The sequence below is a fragment of the Protobothrops mucrosquamatus genome, unplaced genomic scaffold, assembly GCF_001527695.2.
Source record: "Protobothrops mucrosquamatus isolate PMUCROS unplaced genomic scaffold, P.Mucros_1.0 scaffold555, whole genome shotgun sequence".
NCBI lineage: Eukaryota > Metazoa > Chordata > Lepidosauria > Squamata > Viperidae > Protobothrops > Protobothrops mucrosquamatus.
The window spans coordinates 1,532,819-1,554,689 of NW_015386858.1; the positions used below are offsets into that span (position 1 = coordinate 1,532,819).

Below are 21,871 nucleotides of genomic sequence, written 5' to 3' on the forward strand. Positions count from 1 at the left end.
TGGCATAGAGAATGCTGGGAGCTGTAGTTGTTTGGAGGGGTGGTAAATGATACCCTCTCCAGGAAGGAACTGAAAAGAGATTGTGCCAGTACCGAAGGTCCATCCTTAGATCAAAGCAAATGACCTAATGCTGATTATTTGCTGCATAATCCCAGACAAAGGGTCAATTGCAGTTTGTAACCTTGCAGAGATCTGTTGGTTGAATTAACTGTGCAGCTGCTCAGGATAAAAATGTGTGCTTTAATTGGGACTAAGCCAAGAAGCACAGAGATTTGCTTTATATAAATGCTTTAAGCAGCAAGGAATGGGCTTTTGTAAAAGACGGTGAAAATGTTTGATGGTTCAGCATGAAATTAGTGAGCCCGCTGGCTGAGATCACAAGTGACTCGTGCAGGAAATATTGTCCTCGGGCACAGTTGCTTTGATTATTCTCAGCATCATCATCGCATAGCTAAATTTGGCTACAACATCATCGTATTTCCTTGATCAGCTGATTCTGAACAAGAAGAAAAAGAAAGCCTAACAATTTTCAGCAGGGGGGAAAATGGGGTAATTGTAGTTATGAATGGGTGGAATAAAAGACAAGCATTCTCAGGGATGAAAAGATGGACAATATAAATTTTGAACTTTTCCATGTTCTCATTCCCAACATAATAACAACATACCAACATAACAATGAGGGCCAGTTTGGTGTAGTGATTAAGGCACCAGGCTAGGAAGCAGCAGACTATTGATTCTTTGCCCACCTTAGCTGGATGACTTTGGGCCAATGGGCCATGACTCTCTCTCAGCCCCCCCCCCCTCCCAACTCACCTCAGAGGGTTGTTGTGGGGAAAATAAGAAGTGCCTTGGATATGTTTGCACCTTGAGATTTGTGAATAACCAGGCAAGATATCAATCAGTCAATAAATTCATCATGGGGGGAAAAGGATATTGGCAAGAAAACAGCATAGGCACATCCATGGTACCTGAGATAGTAGTCAGGGAACAGTACACACAACTCCCTACAAATCTAATATAACTATATGGCTTAGGTTGAGGCTTTTTTGGTGGCAAAAATATTTTTCATCCAATAGCATGATCAGAATGTTAGGTAGAGTTAGAGCCTGGTGCTACCCTCCTGGCCAAAATCTCTTAATGGCTGTGAATAGTTGTGTGAGCAGCTGTTGTTGTTGTTGTTGTTGTTGTTGTTATTATTATTATTATTATTATTAAATTTATTTGCTGTTCATCTTACAGTTCAAAGCAACTCTGAGGGGGGCTTACAATAAAATAACATATACAAATATACAAACAATATACACATATTCAAACAATTATGAATATGACAACAGATTCAACATTACATTACAATTTATGGGTAATCTGTCACCTAGAGTCTTGCCCCTCACTGTTCATCAGGTACTGTTCTATTATAGTAATATAGGAATCATGTGCTCCTTGAGCCTTAATGAAGAAGGTAATGGTTGCCAGATCAAACGGCCATAATCCATTAAGGCAATCCCTCTTTCTGAAGGATTTCACATTGCATAGTCTATATTCATATAAGTATAGCATGGAATCAAGCTGATCAGTTTCCATTTTTTAAAAATATCAAAAAGGCATGGAAAAGAGAACTGTTTGTTCTGTCCTCTAGAAGCTGATATGGATCAATGAGAATCTCTGGTTTGAAACAGAGGTAGGGCATCTTCAGTGGTGTGGTCCATGCCTGGGACTTGACATGCGAAGGAAGAAATGGTAGAAAATAGGCACACCATACAACTTGACATCTCTTTTGGACCTGCTTAGAGAAGAAGAGATGATTATTAATTATTATCACCATTGCCTGCTTCTCCATCCAAATAGCTTGTTTGGCTACAAAGGGATAGGAAAGAAATCCAGGCAAAATTATAAGGGTTGACATATGCTAGCTCTGTTGAAGTCAGCTGAACAATGAAGACTTCTGATCTCCAGTTCACTTGGCCCTGCCCCTGTCCTCGCCCACACAGCCGCCTTCTTCCTATGACGGCAAATAGCTATATGATGATGATGATGATGATGATGATGATGATGATGATGATAATAATATTAATAATAATAATAATAATAATAATAATAATAATAATAATAATAATAATAATAATAATAATAATAATAATAATAATAATAATAATAATAAAGTTGGAAGGGACCTTGGAGGTCATCTGATCCAACCCCCTGCTCAGGCAGGAAAGCCTACACCATTTCAGACAAATGGCCATCCAGTCTCTTCTTAAAAACTTCCAGTGCTGGAGCATTCACCACTTCTGGAGGCAGAGTGCTATCCAGAGTGCTATGCAGCAAAAAGATTCTCCTTGCCTAAACATCGCATACCCAGGTGAAGCAACGACCCACCCCAACACACATATCCACACTATCAAGTTGGGAGTGAGTTCTTATCTACCTCTCTCTTGGGCTGCTCAGTTCAGACCATTCAGAATCTCCCAAATGACAATAATTACATTTACTGCCAATGTTGTCTTGAATCCTTTATTTATTCTTTCCAATTCAAGAAAGGGGTGGGTCAATGTGTGACCTCTCCCAGCCTGGTAACAGAATAATAATGGCTTTTTAAACATTGTGTTCTACCACCCTGATTCCCCACAAACAAAAGGAAGAAATAGTCCAAACCCTATTTGCGTCATTGCCTTATCCATTGCAGCCCTTCAGTTCCCCTGGTCACCAGAGGATTACCCGCTCCTGAGCTAGAAGGACACAGGGTTATATTCTGTGGGCCTGCCTGCCCAAAATTTTTGTCCCTCCATAGGTCACATACAGCTGACATCTGCACCTGCATCATATGAATAGCTGTTTTGTAAATCTAACAATGGACTAGTTGACTTCTCCATTTCCAGCTTGCCAAGGCATTTGTAGGGTGAAACAAGCTTGGCTTAACAATTAGATCTTACATTATGAAGGTGGTCCTCTATAATGCCTGTGAAGTAGTTGCATTGAGTATAGGTTCCTTAAGAAAGAAAGATAAATTACTGCTGTATTTACCTGAAAAAGTAACTTCTTCTTCAGAAGAAGAATGAACTTCTTCAATGGGAAAGATGTCTTAGATAAAACATGGTAGTGTAGGCAAGCATGCTTTTAAAAGTGAATTTTCCTTTGCACTATTTGATGCACCCTGACTCCTAAGGACTCTAGGTAGCAAGTTTTTATTGTCCATCTGCCTTGGAGGGCATGCCATCTTAATGTCAGGGACATCTTTGTCTTTGGTAAACACGTATTTGCTTTTTTCTTTCTAGCTAGCTTTGGAAAATCCTCGGTGATCCTTGATGCAGTTTTGCTCTTACAAAATAGCATATGTGTCTGAAAACTGTTCCCCATACCTCACCTTAACTTGTGCAGATATGACTTAAATCTCATCAAATGCACTTATAAATTCAGTCGGCCGTTGAACGTTGACATTCAGAATATCTGCACAACTTGCCCACTTGAGAATCTTTGCCTCCAAAGTACCATACTTTTCTATACTTTGATGCAGCAAAATCCTTTGAAGAATACAGAAAGCTCTAGGAAGAATTTCCCAGCGATCACACATTGTGCTGCCCCGCTCCAGAGGGCATTATAAAATTTAATCCAGTTAATCAATAGGCTAACGAACCAAAACGTTAACTGATTAAAATTATGGTGAGCGAATATTGATTGGTAGAATTGTGGCTTTTAAAGCATTCCTGATTCAGTCCATTATATTTATTTGCTTAGCTATTTTGACAGGGATTGAGTTGGTGGGAAAGAAAGAATGGATTTATATATATATATATATAGATTGAAAAAAATGGGGATCTTTTGTTGTTTCTGCAATTCATGATTTAAGTTTTTGCATTGATGTCTGTTTAAGAAACAAATATTTTAATGCTCAGTCTTGACAGTGGAATTAATTACGCCAAGCTAATGCATGTGCAATGTACATGTATTTCTTCTGACTGCAGAACAGACCCCTCTTGGGCATGATTCTTGTAATAACAACAGCATATTAGTAGACTGTATCACAGCCTTGCTTGTTTTCTTTTCATAAAGAGAAGGTCTCCATAATCTTGCCCCAAAGGCAAGATTTAATTTAAAAACAGAATTTAATTTTAAATCACAGAACCTATTTTAAATGTCAGGGCTCAGATTTAAAACTTGCCAAATGATGTATTGATGCTTTATTCTTGACATCTTAAACATATGACCCAGAGTTTAGAAGGCCTGCCTACCTCATTTCTTCAAGACTGCCTATTCTATGGGGATAAAATAGAATGCAAAAATGAATGCCTATAGCCTTCATGTCAAAGAACTGACATGAGCGGCCGCTAGATTTCAATGAATTATAATTTCCAAAAATAAACATGCTTTGATAATCCAAGCCCTAGAGCAGGGGTGTCAAACTGCCAGCCCGCAGGCCGGATGTGTCATGCGGAAGCTGCGCCTACCCCATTGCCAGCAATGGCAAAGCTGTCCCGATTCGTTGTGCGACATCATGTGACGTCACGAGTTTGACATATCTGCCCTAGAGGGTGTTATGGAGGACAATACAAGTACCGAATTTCTGTGATAATCTGTTTATGTGCACGGTGAAGGTATAGTTTCCGAGAATGTGACTATAAACTGATAGCCTATACTGTACCAGGGGTCTTCAAACTTGGCCCTTTTATGATTTGTGGACTTCAATTCCCAGAATTCCTCAGCCAGACATACTGGCTAAGGAATTCTGGGAGTTGAAGTCCACAAGTTATAAAAGGGCCAAGTTTGAAGACCCCTGGCCTATACTGTCAAATGTTGTTGCGTTTCTAATATAAGTTATTTTTAAAAGGTTGGATAATACTTTTAGAAAACAGATTTATCTGTCTTGAAATTCTGGATGCCCAGCACATCTGGTAAGCAATTAATTGGAGATTGCTGGCCCAAGGTTATAGAGCGCCTTGGGCCTGGTGCAGTGATGGCAAACCTGTTGGGTTCAGCAGGTCAAAAATTCAGAAAATGCCTAACTTGATTCTGCTGGCATCGGCTCTCTCTCTCTCACACACACACACACATACACACAGAGAGAGACAAAAGAGAAACAATTCATAACAAAGAGTAGCTTTGGATAGTGAGATGGGCAACATCTAAATTCAATGAATTAATAAATAAATACAAAGTTACATAATTGTAAATATTTTTCAGTTGGTATCTCAGAAAAACATGCCTATCTGAGGCAGCTCCCTGTCACACAAAGCTTGGAAACTTCAGAAAATGCTCTTGGGTGGCCTTGCGGTCTCCAAAACAAAGCACATCCCGTTCTCATGTGCATTTTGGAGGCTCCAGAGGCTATGCAAGAGCAGAGGGTCCAGAGACTTGGCATTTTACCTGGACACCACATGTCATAGGTTTGTCATCACTGGCCTAGTGATTAATTTTTAAAATGAGAGGCACTCTGAATGCAGACCTGTGTTTGCCAGATGCCTAATGTGGTATTTGGGCTGTGGAAGATAGATGAGCGCATTGTGCAGTGGTTATCTATTATTGCCACGCTAGCACTCTGCTTAAGCCTGGAATTGAAAAGAAATACTAAGGTTGGCAGTGAGCTTTGGCTATAATTAACCCCTCTGCAACCTTTGGTTTTCCTAATTATACACTCTGCTCAGGTTTGTGTGTGGCTTCTCTGCTTCTGCCCCATTCCTGATGCCTTCTCTTTCTTTCCCTTCTTGGTTTTCTTACACAGCTGAGCAGCTGAATAGCATAGGAGCATCGGTGACGGTGACGGTGCCCCCCGTGCTAGCTCCCTCCTCGCCAGAGAAACAGCCCTGCCTGGGATCTCCAGCAGCAGCAATAGCACCCCACCTGGCCGCTTGCCCGGAGCCAAGCCAGAGTTCCAGGAGTGGGCCGGCTTGGGGGACCAAGTTGGGAGAAATCTCGACCACATCTGCAACCCCAGCCGCTTCAGGGGCCACACCCCATAATAACAGCAGTCCCAAACCTGACGAAGAAAAGGCCAAGAAGCTGCTCTATTGTGCCCTCTGCAAAGTGGCTGTGAACTCGCTGTCTCAGCTTGAGGCGCATAACAAAGGTATTTGTGGAGAGTTTTGAGAGGTAGGTTTTGGTCAGAGGGATTGTTGAGGAGGTAGGTCAAACCAAACAGCCCCTCATCCTGTAGCTGTTGGTTCAGCAACATTTCTGTGCAAAGGGGGAAATAGTGGAAAACCATGCATTCACCCCTCCAGTCTTCTAGGCACATGTTTCCAAGAGAAGCTCGTGTGATGGTATGCAACAGTTAAATTTAAACTAATTCAGGAATTAGTTGTTCCAGATACGTATAACCAGAGCCATGCTTTGGCATTCCCACTAACTAACCTCTTAAGGCAATTTAAAACCACCCAGTAATTGTTTTCCCCGCTGCTGAGCAATGAAACTCTGTTGGTGCCCCCCTTCCCACCTGCCCAAATACAGGAATGCAAAGAATGGCATTCAGAGTCCCAGCCTTGATCCATTTTCTGGTGCTGGGTTGTCAAATGACTTCCCGGTGCTACTCCTGCTTATTTATATATATGTAATTTTATTGAAATTATCATAATATAAAATACAAATGAAAACAAAGATAATAAGGAAATTGGGGAGGGAAAAGGAGGGAAAGAGAACTGTGCAATAAGGGGGAAATGGGGGGAAAAACCACTTCCAATTTTTTTCAGCATGGTAGAATAAAAATAATAAAATACAGCCTCAACTTTTTAGTTTTACATATTTAATATATATATTATTCATTTCTATGACAACAAACTTCTCTAATCAGAATTTCATTTATTTATTTATTTTTGCCTCAAGCACAAAGTCTAGAAGCCATTTCCAAGTAGAAACAAAACTGGATATATTCTTTTCTTTAATTAAAACAGTTAATTTGGCCATCTCTGCTAACTCTGAACAGTTTTGCCATCCATTCTTCCGTTGTGGAGATTGTTATAGCCTCTGCTGTATTTTAAGGACGTGCTGGATAGTGGAGCTGGATCATAATTGGGAGGGAAGAGAGACACCAATTTGAACCAAGGGATTTGGAAAACATGGCTTCCTCACAAGATCTTCAAGGTTTCAACATTTTTAATTTTATTTATTTTTAATAAATAAAATAGACAAAAAATAATCCATTTTAATGGGGCATTGCTTCAATCTGATTGTGGATGTAATGGGACTGAATCAGAAATAAAGCAGCTTAGCTGTGAAACAGACTCATAAGGTGGGATTTTATAAATGTGCAATTGACTTTGGACTGGTGCAAAGACTTAAGTGTGGAGATGGCATACCCTACTCCACACCTAAAAGAAAGACCAAACCTTAATTTTTCTACCTCAGTTTTCCAAGACAAGAGAATTCTGTTATCTGTCCATGTGAAGAAGTCTGGGCAAATCTGCAGACTTTTCCCCTCTAATTATACTTCTTACAGATATCGAAGGAGGGCAAGAAACCCTATTTTGCAGACTCCCTTTTGAGTTCTCAGGTTTTACAGATTCTCAAGTTCACACACTCTTGAGCATAACTTCACAGCCATAGTACTAACTGATTAGAATCCAAAGACCTTGTACATGTTTTAGGGCTCTGAAAATGGAGCTGTATTTTATTTCTTCCGCAAGTCCAAACCAGAATAAAAGAAAAATGGGTCTTGAAGTGAAGTGAGGACAAAGCACATTTCCTAATGGCTGTAGCAGAAACGTTCAAGTCTGGCTCCACTGCATTGCTACTGTGGCTGGGATCAGCTCCCCAGCTTGTCTTGACACATTTGACTAAAGTGTAGAGGCGCAATGGTTAGAATTCAGTATTGCAGGCTAATTCTGCCGATTGCCAGCAGTTCGATCCTGACCAACTGAAGGCTGACTCAGCCTTCCATCCTTCTGAGGTCGACAAAATCAGGACCCAGATTGTTTGGGGGCAATATGCTGACTCTGTAAACCGCTTAGAGAGGGCTGTAAAGCACTGTGAAGCGGTATATAGGTCTAAGTGCTATTGCTAAGGACTAATTGATCTTCCTTCCATTGCTGCTTTGCTGCCTCTGCTCAACGCATGGGTTTGAGGGGGACACTCCAGTCCCATTCGTGGTCCTTCTGATGTCACTAGTGGTTTTGTACCCCTCAAAAACATTGGCACCAGTCCTCAAGCAGAAAATGAGGAAAGGAAGAGCCCGTTCTGTTTCATTACTACAAACATCCTGGTGCTTCTATTCTGTTCTTCTTCGTAGGAGAGCCATATTAGTCTATGGTGGCAAAACATCAGAAGGACCTTCTAGCTCCTTTTCTGACTAACAACTTGTATTAAAAGGCATAAGCTTTTGTGAGCTGCTGTTCATTTCATCAGTTGAATCTTTTTCAAAACTTTTGAGGCAGAAAAGGTGCTACCGGACTCCTCCGGGTTCTCTGCTTCACGTTATTGCCATTCTTTTCTTGCCTAAATTCTGCAGGTGAAGATTTCCCCTCTGCCCCCCCACCCCCCGCATTATTTTCCCAGCTCAACTGCATCTGTAGAGGATAGTGGGAGCAATCCAGAAGCATCACAACAAAATCCAACACATGCGCCTTCCCCTATAGAGGAGCTGAAGTGGGGTGGAGTAGTAACTCCATGGTTAGGTCCTTCCTTTTTGACACACCTTACCCCTGTGTGCATCCAATTAAGATGTTTATCTTCTTTCCTCTTAATCCTTTGCATCTTTGGCCTTGTTGCAAGAGCACTGGGTGTGGTTCCAGAGCATGTGTTGGCAACAAGACAGACATTCCCCACGAAGTGAGCTCACAGGCTCAGCAGCTCAAACCTCCACTGGAAAACCAGCCCTCCTGCTGCCTTCCATCCAAATTGACAGGCCTGATGAAGATCAGCATGGATAAAACTCAATGGCTCTCCTCCCAGCTGCATCTCTTCCCCTCCACTGGTTCAACTTGCCCATCCTCATGCAGTCTTAGTTTGGGGCTGCAACTGAGGAGAGGAGAAGTTGCTCAGGGGTCAGAACTGCAGAGCAATTGCATCACAGCATACACCCAGCCCGGCCAGTTTAACATGCTTCCTTCTGGTCCATGAAGCACACAACAGTACGCTGGCATCACTTGCTCTGTCCTGACAGATGCATTCTGTTTTGGCTTAGGAATGAGTCAAGCAGGTATCCCTGTCCTGACAGATTTGTTGTGGGACAAGCTAAGAAAGGAGATTGGTGGATTTCCTGCCAATGGGAAAGCATCCACCAATCACACTCCTTAATATAAAATGGGGTGGAAGTGAGTTAGGCCAGTGTTTCTCAGTCCCAGCACTGTTAAGAGGTATAGGGTGGGGTATTCTGGGAACTGAAGTCCACACCTCTTAATGTTGCTGAGGTTAGAAACATTGGTTTAGGCTCAGGGGTCTAGCCATCCATCAGACTCTGATTTGCAGAGGGAAGGGGCTTTCTGCTTCTCTTGCTTGTCCTAGAGACCCCCATTCAACCTGCTGATGATCTCTCTGGCTGACTCACCTAGTCTACTTGCTCTGCCTTTCTCATTCATTTCTCTTGCTCACTCCTCCTTTGCTCATCTTTCTACTTTCTTTTGCTTATTCCACTACCCCTCCTTCTCTGTCACCCCTTCCCTCCATCAACATCTCTCACTCTCTTCATCTCTTTTGCTCACGCTTGTCTCTTTTCCTTGCTTGATTGTTCTGCACTTGCCTGCTTGCTCGCTCTCACTCTCCTGTCTCTCTTGCTCCACTCTCCTTCATCTTTCTCTCCTTCTCCATCGCTTCCTCCATTGCCATCTGTCCTTTTAGCACCTGCTGCATCACCCAGTCTGCTCCACAGCCTGCCTACTCTAGACTTTGTCTGTCCTCCTGTTTGCCATGCTCACTGCTTCTTACTTGATTGCTAGCACTTCTCTCTCACGATTTTTGTTTTCTTCCTCTTGCTCTTCTTTCATGTATGCTCACCCCTCTCTGTGTCTCTCTCTGTCTCTCTCTGTCTCTCTGTCTCTCTCTGTCTCTGTGTCTCTCTCTCTCATTTACACACTGTCTTGCTCTGTTTAACAACAGCTGCCTGGAGGCTGCTGACAGGTGCTAGTTCATGGCTAGTTCAGGCTACCTCTCAGAGCATTTATTTACCTGGACAGATAGATCTATGTAATGCCTGAATGGCCCTTTGCATCAAAGGCAGTGCCAGATCAAAGTGGCCACGGAGCAAAACACTCTGATCAAAAGGAGGGAATATCTGCACCACAGCCCAAAACAGTCAAGGAGAACTGGGCAGATCCCAGCCCCAGCAACCACAATCTCTACTGAAGCACCACAGATTCGTAGCTTATAGCAGGGATTCCCAACCAGGGGTTCTTCCACCCCCTGGGGGTGCCAGGTGATATTCCAGGGGGTGAAGTTTCAAAATTATCGTGTATATGTACATAATTCGTTATTTCGAACTTTTGTAAGGGGTGCGAGAATATATCAGAAGTGTTCTAGGGGTGCAGGATACAGAAAAGGTTGGGAGCCATTGGTTTAGAGAAAAGAAAAAGGCATCACTTAAACATTGGAACAGATATACGTGAAGTTGGGTGTCTTCAGGTATGGGTTAAGGAAAAGGAAATGGTCTTAAAGAATAATTAGTGAGGCATCTTCCCACTGCAGATTGCAAGCAGAATTGGCGGGAAGCAAAAAAAAAAAAAAGTCCAGAGATGCCTTTCCTGTTTGGTCAGTATACAACTCTTGATGGCGCCTCTTATTAGTACATATCGAGGGTACAAAGAAATATGTGCTGGGAGAAAGCCATGTCTTCACTTTATTAAAACTATCATTGTAAAATATTCTGTTGCTTCAAATCATTTATCGGAAAACTAATTCACTGAGAATTGGTGACAAGGGAAAAGAATATTAGAATAAGAGTGAACAATGATCCTAGGTACTCAACAGAATGAGGACTAAACATGGTTAAGATATCATTTTTGTCATAATATTTGGGGACTACTACCCTACTGCGGCTCTACAGTATTCTTTTAAGATAATCATATCATTCCTTTCAATCTTTGCTGCCAGTGAATAACCATTTGGATTTCTGCAGTCCAGGTTTAGTACTCCTAAACAATATAAATTGAATAAATAAATCCATTCTTAAATTATTCAGAGCCCTTCGCTTAACTCAGCGCAATAGTACAAATTAAGATAAACATTTTAAATAACGTGTGTGTGTGTGTGTGTGTGTGTGTGAGAAGAAAAAAGAAACAGCTATAAATGCTTCAGTGTGGATTGGAAGCTCATCTCTTTCTTCCTCCCGGCCTCAAGAATTATGGTAGCAAATTTCAGTTTAAGGGTAGGCAATGAGTGTGCAGGAAAGAATAAACTATTTCATAGTGAGATTTGAATCAGCGACTTCCTGACTTCACAGCATTCATCAATACATTATACCAGGGGTTGGCAACTATGGCCTCTTTATGACCTGTGAACTTCAACTCCCAAAATACCTGTGCTAGCGTGGCTGGCTCAGGAATTCTGGGAGTTGAATTACACAGATCATAAAGGGGCCATAGTTGCTCATCCCTGCATTATACAGTTCTGAAGAATCATAGGAAATTATTTTTCCCCAGTTCAGACTAGTTAGTCCTAAATCTTTTGCTGTGATTGACAAGAACTCTGGGATACATAGCAGAGATCTTTTCCTCCTGCCTGATCTTTTTAAATGGGAATATCAAGGATAAGAAGTGAAACTTTCTATGTGCAAGAATGGGGTTCTCTACTGCAAAGTACAGTGCTTTTAAAAGATGCCCGTAGAGCAGTGGATTACCTGTGTCTCTGTTCCCTCTTTGTAAAACTTAGCAGGTGAATAGAGGGGTGGGACTTGTGTGTCTATAGGGCACACTGTATAAACACAGAAATCAATATTCTGGGTACAGAATATAGCATTTGAAGGATGTCAATATTTATCTGGATTTCTCCACTCCCCCCCCCAAAAAACCCCCCATTTTAAATAAACAATGAATCTCATAATAGAAGCAGGTGAACTTTGGAAAATATTCTTACATCCAAAGTCCTTACATCTAAGGGGCTGCCCCAAAGAAGAGGGGGGACTCAACTGGTTTTCCAAAGCATCTGAAGGTAGGACAAGAAGCAACGGATGGAAACTAATCAAGGAGAGAATCAACTTAGAACTAAGAAGAAATTTCCTGACAGAACAATTAATCAGGGGAACAATTTGTTTCCAGAAGTTGCTCCAATTCTGTAGGTTTTTAAGAATAGATTGGACAACCATTTGTCTGAAATGATACAAGGTTTCCTGCCTAAACATTTGGTGGGACTAGAAGACCTTCCAACTATGTTATTCTGTTAAAGTCATGATCCTTTTGCAGATGTACAATATTTTAGAAAGCAATAGTTTAAAATGGGATTCATTCGGATTTACAGAGCATACAGAGGAAAAATGTTTAATGTCCTTCAAGAATCCTTATTTTTTTCTCTATAAATTTACAAAAGCAGACTTTTATTATGAATTGTAATCTCATTTTATTAAATACATATAAATGACAGAATTGCAAGCATACTTTGTAATATTTTACTCCTTGCTTTATTTATTTAGTAGAACATACAGTACATTCAGTCTATTTATTTAAAATATCACAGAGGTTCTGAGCTATTTAATTATACTCTGAATTAGTATATGGAATCAAAGTGCAAATATTGTGTCTTATATGATAAATATACATCCTTTAAGATCCTTTTCTAGGGCACAGAGTTTGTTGTTGCTTCTGATTAGAATAAGGTTGAATTAACTCTTGTTGTTTTTCCTTTCATTTTCTACGGGAAGCACTTTCTGGCCTTTCAGTTTGGATATTCCAAGTGTGTTTGCTACCTTGAATAAACAGATGATTCCAGGCAGCGAGGCACTAGTAAAACATAAGCCTCAGAGATTGTAATGTTAACCTTCTATTTTATTTTATTGACAGAACCTTCTATTCTATTTTAATATATTGAAGTTTTTCTTAAAGTTTCTCATTGCAGTCAATGTCTCCACCCTATTATAATCACATTATTCTGTTTAGCATTTGTGTTCTATGCCCTATTATTAATCTACACTCAAAGTCTACAATGGCACAATTCAGGAATAGATTTTGGTCTTGTCTCCTTCCTAAACTCTAATCCAACATTGAGACAACTGTAGGAAAAGCAACCATTGGAGTATGGTTTGAGAGACAGTCCTCACTTTCTTTGAGAGGATTTCCAGTTGTGAAGAAAATGAGATTTTGCAGAATTAGGACAGCAGGTATTTAAACAGAGAGCTAGAATCATTTTCTCTCTTTTCTTATAAATTCTTTCATGTTTGTATGTATGTATCATTAGCAACAAGTTAATGTGCTGATATTAGAAGATGATGTTTATCTTCAAGCTAAGAAAAGCTTTGTTTACTAATATGTACCAATGAAGTTCTTGCTAAAAACTCAGCCAAAGGCAGAAATACTTTTTTCATTCCCATACTCCTTGCACCTCTCAATTAGATAGGAAGAAAACTATTTTTATAGGTCTGCAAAAATGTATGTGTGTGTGCGTGTGTATGTGCGCGCGCATATGTATATACACAGAGACAGTCTGATAAAGTAAAAGCAATACACACACAAACATATGTATGTATGTATGTATGTATGTATGTATGTATGTATGTATATAATTGTCATGTAACAATATAAAATTGGAACCTTAGAATTTTTATTAAATGTGGTGACTTTATAGCCAAAAAAGTTGCAATGTAAAAAAGCCCTTTATCTGAAGGTAGATGTTACTACAGGAAGGGAACCTGATTGATGTTGCCAGTTTAAAGAATCAGTTCTATAAAATAAAATAAAAAAGTCACTGCAGAAAAGTCTATTCTGTGTCCTTTCTAACCTTAGTTTGTCAACAAAACAGACTGAATTATAGACCAAATTTCTGTAACTATAGAACTGCAACTCTTAACATTAAAAAGAAAAAAGAACTGCAGATAAAGAATATATTCTTAGAGGACTAGACTATCTCTACCCATTTTGCAAACAGCTTTCCCTTGGGAGAAAGCATACAAGAGAAAGTGCTGCAAGAAATGATTGGTGGACATTTCTCTTGAGCATTTTGTAGTTTCAGTATTGCGTTAAACTCTCCTAGGTACAAAGCACAAGACTATCCTGGAAGCGCGCAGCGGACTGGGGCCTATCAAAGCGTATCCACGTCTTAGTCCCACAACTGGAGGGGAACCAGGCAACCAAGACCCCAGTGCTCAGGAGAGAACCTTCCACTGTGAAATCTGCAATGTCAAAGTTAACTCTGAGATCCAGCTCAAACAGGTGTGAAACTCATGTCATGACACCCTGTCAGTACATCTTCCCAGAAGAGGCTTTCATCCTTCTAAGGAAGAACAGTTGGTGGAATGCAACAGGGATGTTTTATAGTAAAACCTCAGCCCTAAACGTATTTTCTTACTTTTGTTAAGGCTCAGATTAAAAAAAAGTACCATGTGAAAGGAGGCAATGTCTCTGACCATACGTACACAAAATATATTTGTCTCCCTACTAAATGCAGGTAGTCCTCGACTTATAATCACAATTGAGCCCAAAATTTCAATTGCTAAGCAAGACAGTTGTTAAGTGAGTTTTGCCCTATTTTACGACCTTTCTTGCTATAGTTGTTAAGTGAATCACTGCTGTTCTTAAATTAGGAACACAGTTGTTAAGTGAATCTGGCTTCCCCATTGACTTTGCTTGTCTGAAGGTCACAAAAGGGGATCACATGACCCTGGGACAGATAAATATGAGCCAATTGCTAAGCATCCAAATTCTGATCGTGGGACCATGGGGATGCTGCAACGGTCATAAGTCTGGAAAAGGGTCATAAGTCATTTTTTTTCATGCTGTTGTAACTTCAAATGGTCACTAAATAATAAGTTGAGAATTGCCTGTAATGGTAGCCATCGCTCACATGTATGGGATTCAGAAGATGGGAGATTTCATGTCAAAGTTCGTAGCTTCCAAGTTTGAGTCTCAAGATCAGGATTTGATTTCAGTCATTGAATAGGATACTATGATGTACTTGCCCAGGGCCTGCTTATTAAATGCAGATTGCCCTAAATTGCTCTTCGATCAGTGTGGAAGATGGGAGGAGCTGCTGAAATTGCCCTGGAATTACCTGATTGAGGTCATGCCTGCACTCATGAGCTTGTCCTGCATAGGGACTATGGGCTGCTATTGGGGATAGGGGTCCGTAATAGGATGTGCATGTGTTCCAGTGCATGGCCTCTCTCATAAGTGCATCCTCACAGAAGCCTTGAAACCACAAATTTTACTACCAAAAGGATTTCTAATGAATATCTTGGAATCTGAGTTCATGTAAAGATATGTGAGAAAGACCTCGTGCGATGGGCAAACAGATGCTGCATAGGTAACAGTCAGATAAGAGGAGCATAGCCCACAGTTGAATAGTGGGTGGAGCAAAAGGCTCAGAAGGGACCCTTCTTAAATTCTCAGGCTCTAAAGGAAATGGCGAGAGAGTTGAACTTTCACAAAATTTTTACTAATGTAGCTTTATAGTAAAGTAGAATTAGTTTATCTGGTTGTTGTGATTCCTGTTTGATCTATCTGGTATGACTGATAGTTCATCAGCCTTTTGTAGATGGCGGGATTGGCATGGCAAGAGGCTTCAACCGGTCAGGGAATGAGGATTCTTTACTTGCTAATTAGCTTGATATCTCTTTCTTCCTCTTTGGTTTTCTAGCATATTTCCAGCCGGCGGCACCGGGATGGAGTTGCTGGGAAGCCTAATCCCTTGTTGAGTCGGCACAAGAAGCAGCGTGGCATGGCAGAGCTGCCAGTGAGTACCTATGGGCGTTTTCCAATATGGGCTGTGGTATTGTTTTTTTAATAGGCCAGAATAGCTGGCACCTGCTTAATCAGACAACCAAATTGAACCTCTCTTTTTGTTCCTCTCTTTGTCTCCGCAGGGCTCCCTGGCCTTTTCCAAGGAGCTTCCCAAGTCCCTGGCAGCTGGATTGCTACCAAATCCCCTGGCTGTAGCAGCTGCCTTAGCAGCAGCAGCTTCCACACCCCTGACGCTGCGGCCAGCCCCAACACCATCCCTGCTGCAGGGCCCACCTCTGACACACCCACTCTTGCGCCCGGCTCCGGGGCCCATCCGAACTGCACATGGACCCATCCTCTTCTCACCATACTGATGCTGCCCATCCACTCACCTGCCTGCCACAATCCCGGGACTCCTGGCTCCACCAGAACCACACCACCCTCCCCCCGGCAACTAGCAACCAGTCCCGGCAATCTCACAAGGCGCCCAGGCCCATTGAAGGGAGCATTTTACTCTTCCTCCCCGTCCTTTTTCTTTGTGACAGGAAATGGAATTTATTTTTCTGAGAAGAGAAAGGGGAGAAGCCCGCCCTTCTGCATCCCCACATATCGGTGCGCCTGCTCTCCACCCTCTCGGGATCCCAGCCAAATCTGCACAAGCGCTGGGCTCCTGCAGGGGGCTGGATGGGGGCGTGCTTTCTTGGGGTGTGCCTGTGCGTGCATGTGCGTATCGGTCTCATCTTCCGAGGTACGAAAGGTTGGGGAGTGGAAGTGCCTCCCCAGGACTCTGTGGCGCGTTGGCAAGGGAGGCAGTTCTGGTACCTCAGGGACTGATCAGCAAGCAATCTCCTTCATCCCAGAGCTAAGGGGGCTGTTGCCCCCCTTACTCATACAAGCCATTGTCCACTTGCACTGAGAAGTGGAGGGGGGGTGTATATGTGTGTGCGGGACAGAAGACGGGGCCTCCTGAAAGAGTCCCTACTGCAATAATGCTGGCCAGCACCTCCATGTACATATCCCGAGGTCCCTCCCTGTCAGCACCCCCCCTCTCCCCCCTCCCCCGTGCTGGCCCCTCTCCTTACTGCGCTTCCATGCAACGGGGCTCCCCTTGGGCTCCTCACCACGGCACCTCAATAAGAGACTGGCAGAGCAAGTACTGTGCCCCATTTTCCATGTCCTCCAGTTCCTCTTGCGCTGAGCAGCAGTAGCAGACAGACCCAGCCCTTGTTTGGTCATGTTTTCCCAATCAGCAGAACTTTCTGTCCTCTGAGCGAAGAAAAACGTGACCCCCATCAGCTTGCCTGGAAATGGCATGTTGGCTAAGAGAGCGAGAGCCTCGGGGTTGGGGGGAGTGGCTGGCATCTCCTGCCTGTAGACCATCCTTTGGGTTATCTGTGCCGTTGCCATGGTAATGTGACCTCTCCCCCTCCCTTGCCTTCCCTTTGCTATCTCTACAGAGTTGGGTCCCCACCTCTCCCCGACTGAACGGGACATTAGCCAAGAGGTCAGGTTGTTCTTTTCCTGGGAATTAAGCCACCCCCACCTCCAAGCCAGCCTCACCCCACAGCACATAAAATTCCAGATGCTTGTAAATCCCTTGGCGTGCACCCCAGTTGGTGCCTCTTGAGAGATGGCCTATGCTATGTAGAGTGTGTGGAAGCGTGGGCACTTGTGTTTGGAAGAACAATCAAAGGGTCGGGTTCTTTCTTTCTCTGGCACACTTGTACACGCAGAAACAAGACATTTGCCATTGGCCGATTCCCATTGGGTCAAGCGGAAGAAGAATGCCCAGCACGAAACAAAATCCCGTAGTCTGGGGAAGAAGGGAGGGAGATCTTCCGTGTTGTGGCCCTGCTATTCTTCCCAGCCTCTCTCCAAACTATGACTGAAGTTCCGAGCAATAGAGACACCAGCCCGTGGAGGGAACGGGACCCACCTTCCCCCAACTGGCATGACCCACAGGGCAGCCCCCTGCCCCCTCCATCTGCAGATGCCCTCCGCTCCTCTGAATCTGACCCTTGTCCACCGTTTGTCTGACCATGATAGACGCTCACCCTCTCTTTCTTGCTGATACCAAGGACTGTCTGCTTCGCCCCACGTAGCACCTTTTCTCCCTCCCTTCCTTGCTCCTTGATAACAATAAAGGAAATGATAAGGCTCATTTATGCCTGCACTCGGTCTGTCTTCCTGTCTGTCAGGGACCGGGAAAGCCATGATTTCAGGCTGGGATCAGTCCTAATAAACTACTGTGGACTTCCTCCACACTCAGGGCCCAAAGCCCAGTGGGGGAAAGGAGCAGAGGAGCATTCAATACAGATAGTCCTCGGCTTAGAACCATTTGTTTAGTGACCGTTCGAAGTTACAGCATCACTGTAACAGGGACTTGGGTCCGTTTTTCACACGATCCTCTCAGCATCCCCATAGTTACATGATCAAAATTCAGACACTTGGGAACTGGCTCACATTTATGACAGTTTCAGTGTCCCCGGGGGTCATGTGATCCCCTTTTGCAACCTTCTGACAAGCAAAATCAATGGGGAAGCCAGATTCACTTTACAAACACATTAGAAACTTAACAAGTGCAGTGATTCACATAACAACTGAAATGGGATAAAACTCACTTAAAGACTCAGCAACAAAAATTGGGGGCTGTTGTGGTTGTAAGCCGAGGACTACCTGTAGCATAAAGCCCTGGGCTTGGTCTGTTGCAATGAATTGCTGCCTTTTCTACTTTTCTGGCCCAACAGACAAATCTATTCTGCATTTGGTTTTTTTGGGGGGGAGGGGGGTCTTTAGAGGTATAGCCACCGTAGGCCCAGTGTGACCCTCAGAATTGTCTCCCTTGGAGAAAGGAGAGGAACATTTAAGGGGGGGAGCTTTCTTCCTTCAGCCTCAGCTCTTATTTGCCAATTTGAGACTCTCCCAACAAGGAAAATGGGCAACTTATCTAGCCTGGAAAGCTGCCAAATTGCAAACTTGTTGATCTGTTCAGCTGAGCTCCTGCAAAGCTTTTATGGCTGTTATCGCTGAATCTGAGTCTTCGGTTGTAGAAACCGGGAGACCATATTTTCAGTGGGAAAAAACAAAAGAAAAATTGAAAGCAAGCATTCTCCTAGTTAGGATCATTTCATTCTGAATTATATTAACGCTGCCCCTATTCACATCCTGGCATGTGTCAGCAGCATCGATACTTGAAACGTTGCCATTTTAAGTGGTGGCTTCGCTGATCTGTAACATGCCTCCATTAAAGCTGTAATGTTGAAATGGCCCCCAGGGAAATTTAATAGATTTCTCAGTGGACATTTAATGCCTCCCGAGGCAAGATAAGGCAAGTTTTGAAGCATTTTAGTGGGGATCTGATTGTCATCCACCGAGTTTAAACCACTGTGACTTGCACATGCCTTCCAAATCTGAGCCAGACCATCGTATCTGCTTGTTCATACTCATTACAGTATTTCTTGTATTAGCAGAGGGTAGTGACTCTGCCTCAAAAAAGATAGATTAAAGATTTGCCTGTGATTCTTAATTCTTTCTCAGAGGGGAGGAGAAAGGGAGAGAGGGAGAGAGGGAGGAAGGAAGGAAGTGAACTTTGCCCCATTTTACGATCTTTCTTGCCACAGCTGTTAAGTGAATCACCACTGTTGTTAAATTAGTAACACAGTTGTTAAGTGAATCTGGCATTCCCCATTGACTTTGCTTGTCAGAAGGTCACAAAAGGGGATCATGTGACCCCAGGATACCACAACCATCATAAATAGGGGGCAGTTGCCAAATGTCTGAATTTTGGTCACGTGACTATGCAGGAGCTGCACCTGTTGTAAGTGAAAAACGGTCGTCACTTTTTTCAGTGCCATTGTAACTTTGAACTGTTGTAAGTCAGGGATATCTGTACTCAGTGCTTTTTTAAAGGTGCCGGAACTCACACACATCATACAACCCGCCTTGCCTACCCTACAAGGTTCCATCCAAAAAAGGTGCCGGAACTCCGTTCTGTGCGTTCTATGAGAAAAAAAAGCCCTGTCTGTACTATACTGCAACGGCCTTTGGCTGCTCCAGTGTCCTTATTCATGCAGTGTGCTGTGCTGACATCTGCCAGTAGGGGGCAGAAGAGACACTGATATATGAGGAATCAAATTGCCTTGTATCACTTCCATTGTGAGGCTGGGCCTAGAGATTTATTTTAAATTATTATTTTTAACAATTAACATCACATACAGTCATTGACAGAAATGGTAGTTTAACCTACTGGACAGGCATATACACCAATTAGCCATGAGTCAGAGAGTCCTTATGAGTGATCTAGCCATTCATAATTAGAAAGATCTGATGAACTGAAAAATGATCGAGGGCCCAAATCAAATGGACCATATGGGAGTAGGATTGCTAACTTGTAAACTGTCCATGTAGTTTTGAACCCTGAGACAGCTGGTTTGATAGGAAGCCAAAGGGATTCTTGAGGCAGATGGGCAGGAGTTATTAGAAACTTACCGTTGTTGCTTTCCAACACTGAACGTTCATACCATGGACTCAAAGGTCTCAAGAAGATCAGGTATAAAGATAAACAAGTAGTCCTTGTTTAACAACTGCCTCAGATAATTTCTATTTGCAAATATGACGATAATTTTAAAAAAAACATTTTCCAACCCATGCAGCATAGGACAATAAAAGCCTTTGGTGTGAAACTGATTAAGGTCTGGTCAGTTTCAGGCAGCAATTGCCAGCCGGGGAAAGTTCTAATTAACTAATTAATATCACTGACTTGAGTTTGTTAATTTACAGTTAGCCTGTGCCCCAGAAAAAAGCAGCTTCTTAATGTCTGCTAACAACAAGGTGGCAAAGGACACATGAATCAGGAGGCATAGGATGTGATTTGGGTCAGATGGTATGATTCAGTTTTAAGTTACATTTTTGTGTGATGTGTCATTATTTTGATATTGTGTTTTATGGACACCTCTGACTGGTTGGCTGTTAATGTGCATGGATGTTCATAAGGTTACATGAGAGATACTCAGTGCCTCAGTACACAAGTAGAAGTCCCCAAAACATGGGAAATCGCTAGGATCCAAGATGCTTTTCCAACAAGTAGGCCAGGTGCGAAATTCCTCTTGGCTCTAACTAGCTTTTATCGTCTCATAGGAGAATTTTAAAGATAAAAAAAAGAAATACAAGTAATTATGAAGGCGTAACTAGGTATAATTTTTTCCCCAATGTGGGTTTTTGGATCTGTGTCCAAGAGACAAAACTCCCATTTATTGTTTTCCCATATCTCTCCATCCACAATAGCCTATCCATTGGAGAGAAGCAACAAAACTCCCCACTCTATATATCAGCTGCCATGTTTGGATTCTGTCCCATTTCCCTGGCAAAAATTAGGGATACCATGCCTGGTATCCCTAATAACCATGAAATGAAAACAGTGTTTTCTGTAGGGTTTTTTCTGCCATCTAGTGCCATTGGGATTTTTGAAAGCCAGGTAGGATAGCCATAGTGATGGGACATGTCTAAGGCCTGCTGTCATTAAAAATCATGATAATATAACTCATTGTTTTCCTTTAAAATATATTGATTCAGTATTATATCCTCAGCTTGCTAACATTTCCCAATAGGAAGGAGTGGCTATGAGTTCATTATGTGAGAAAGTAAACTGACAGAGTACCTTTGGCATGGTACCAGGTGATCCTAGCCTTTTTTTTTTCCTCTCCTCCCATGTGCCCACTCCTTAAAATTGTTTATTTTATATTTATTTATATTTCCTATTTCTTAACTGCCCATCCCTTAATGAGATGATCTTCCTGCTGAGAATAAACATACATCCCCCCCCCCACTTCTCAGAAGCACTGCCTGCAATTTCCTTGACAGAATTTTGAGCAAGCAGCCAAAAATGCTTTTAAAAGTTGCCAAGTTATAACTCTAGGCAGTACTCCTGGACACCTGCCTATGCAGAGTTAAATTACACAAACACACACATATCCTTCATATATTTTCCAAGTCACTAGCCTAGCCTGGCCTTGATGCTGATTATGGCAGATACCCACAGCTTTACAATACTCAGGAGCACAAAAGAACTAACTTAATTCTCTTTTTCCAAATATCTC

The 21,871-nt window shown here is 42.4% G+C and overlaps 1 protein-coding gene across 1 annotated transcript in view; it reads left to right on the forward strand.

Moving 5' to 3' along the window:
- ZNF385A (zinc finger protein 385A) overlaps window positions 1-16,178 on the forward strand; it is a 104,289-nt gene extending 88,111 nt beyond the window's left edge. Inside the window, exons 4-6 of the mRNA XM_015817142.1 lie at window positions 14,092-14,270; window positions 15,694-15,789; window positions 15,920-16,178. Coding sequence (XP_015672628.1) covers window positions 14,092-14,270; window positions 15,694-15,789; window positions 15,920-16,150 — 506 coding nt within the window. The 3' untranslated portion in view covers window positions 16,151-16,178. The remainder of the gene's footprint in view (window positions 1-14,091; window positions 14,271-15,693; window positions 15,790-15,919) is intronic.
- Window positions 16,179-21,871: the final 5,693 nt, after the last annotated feature.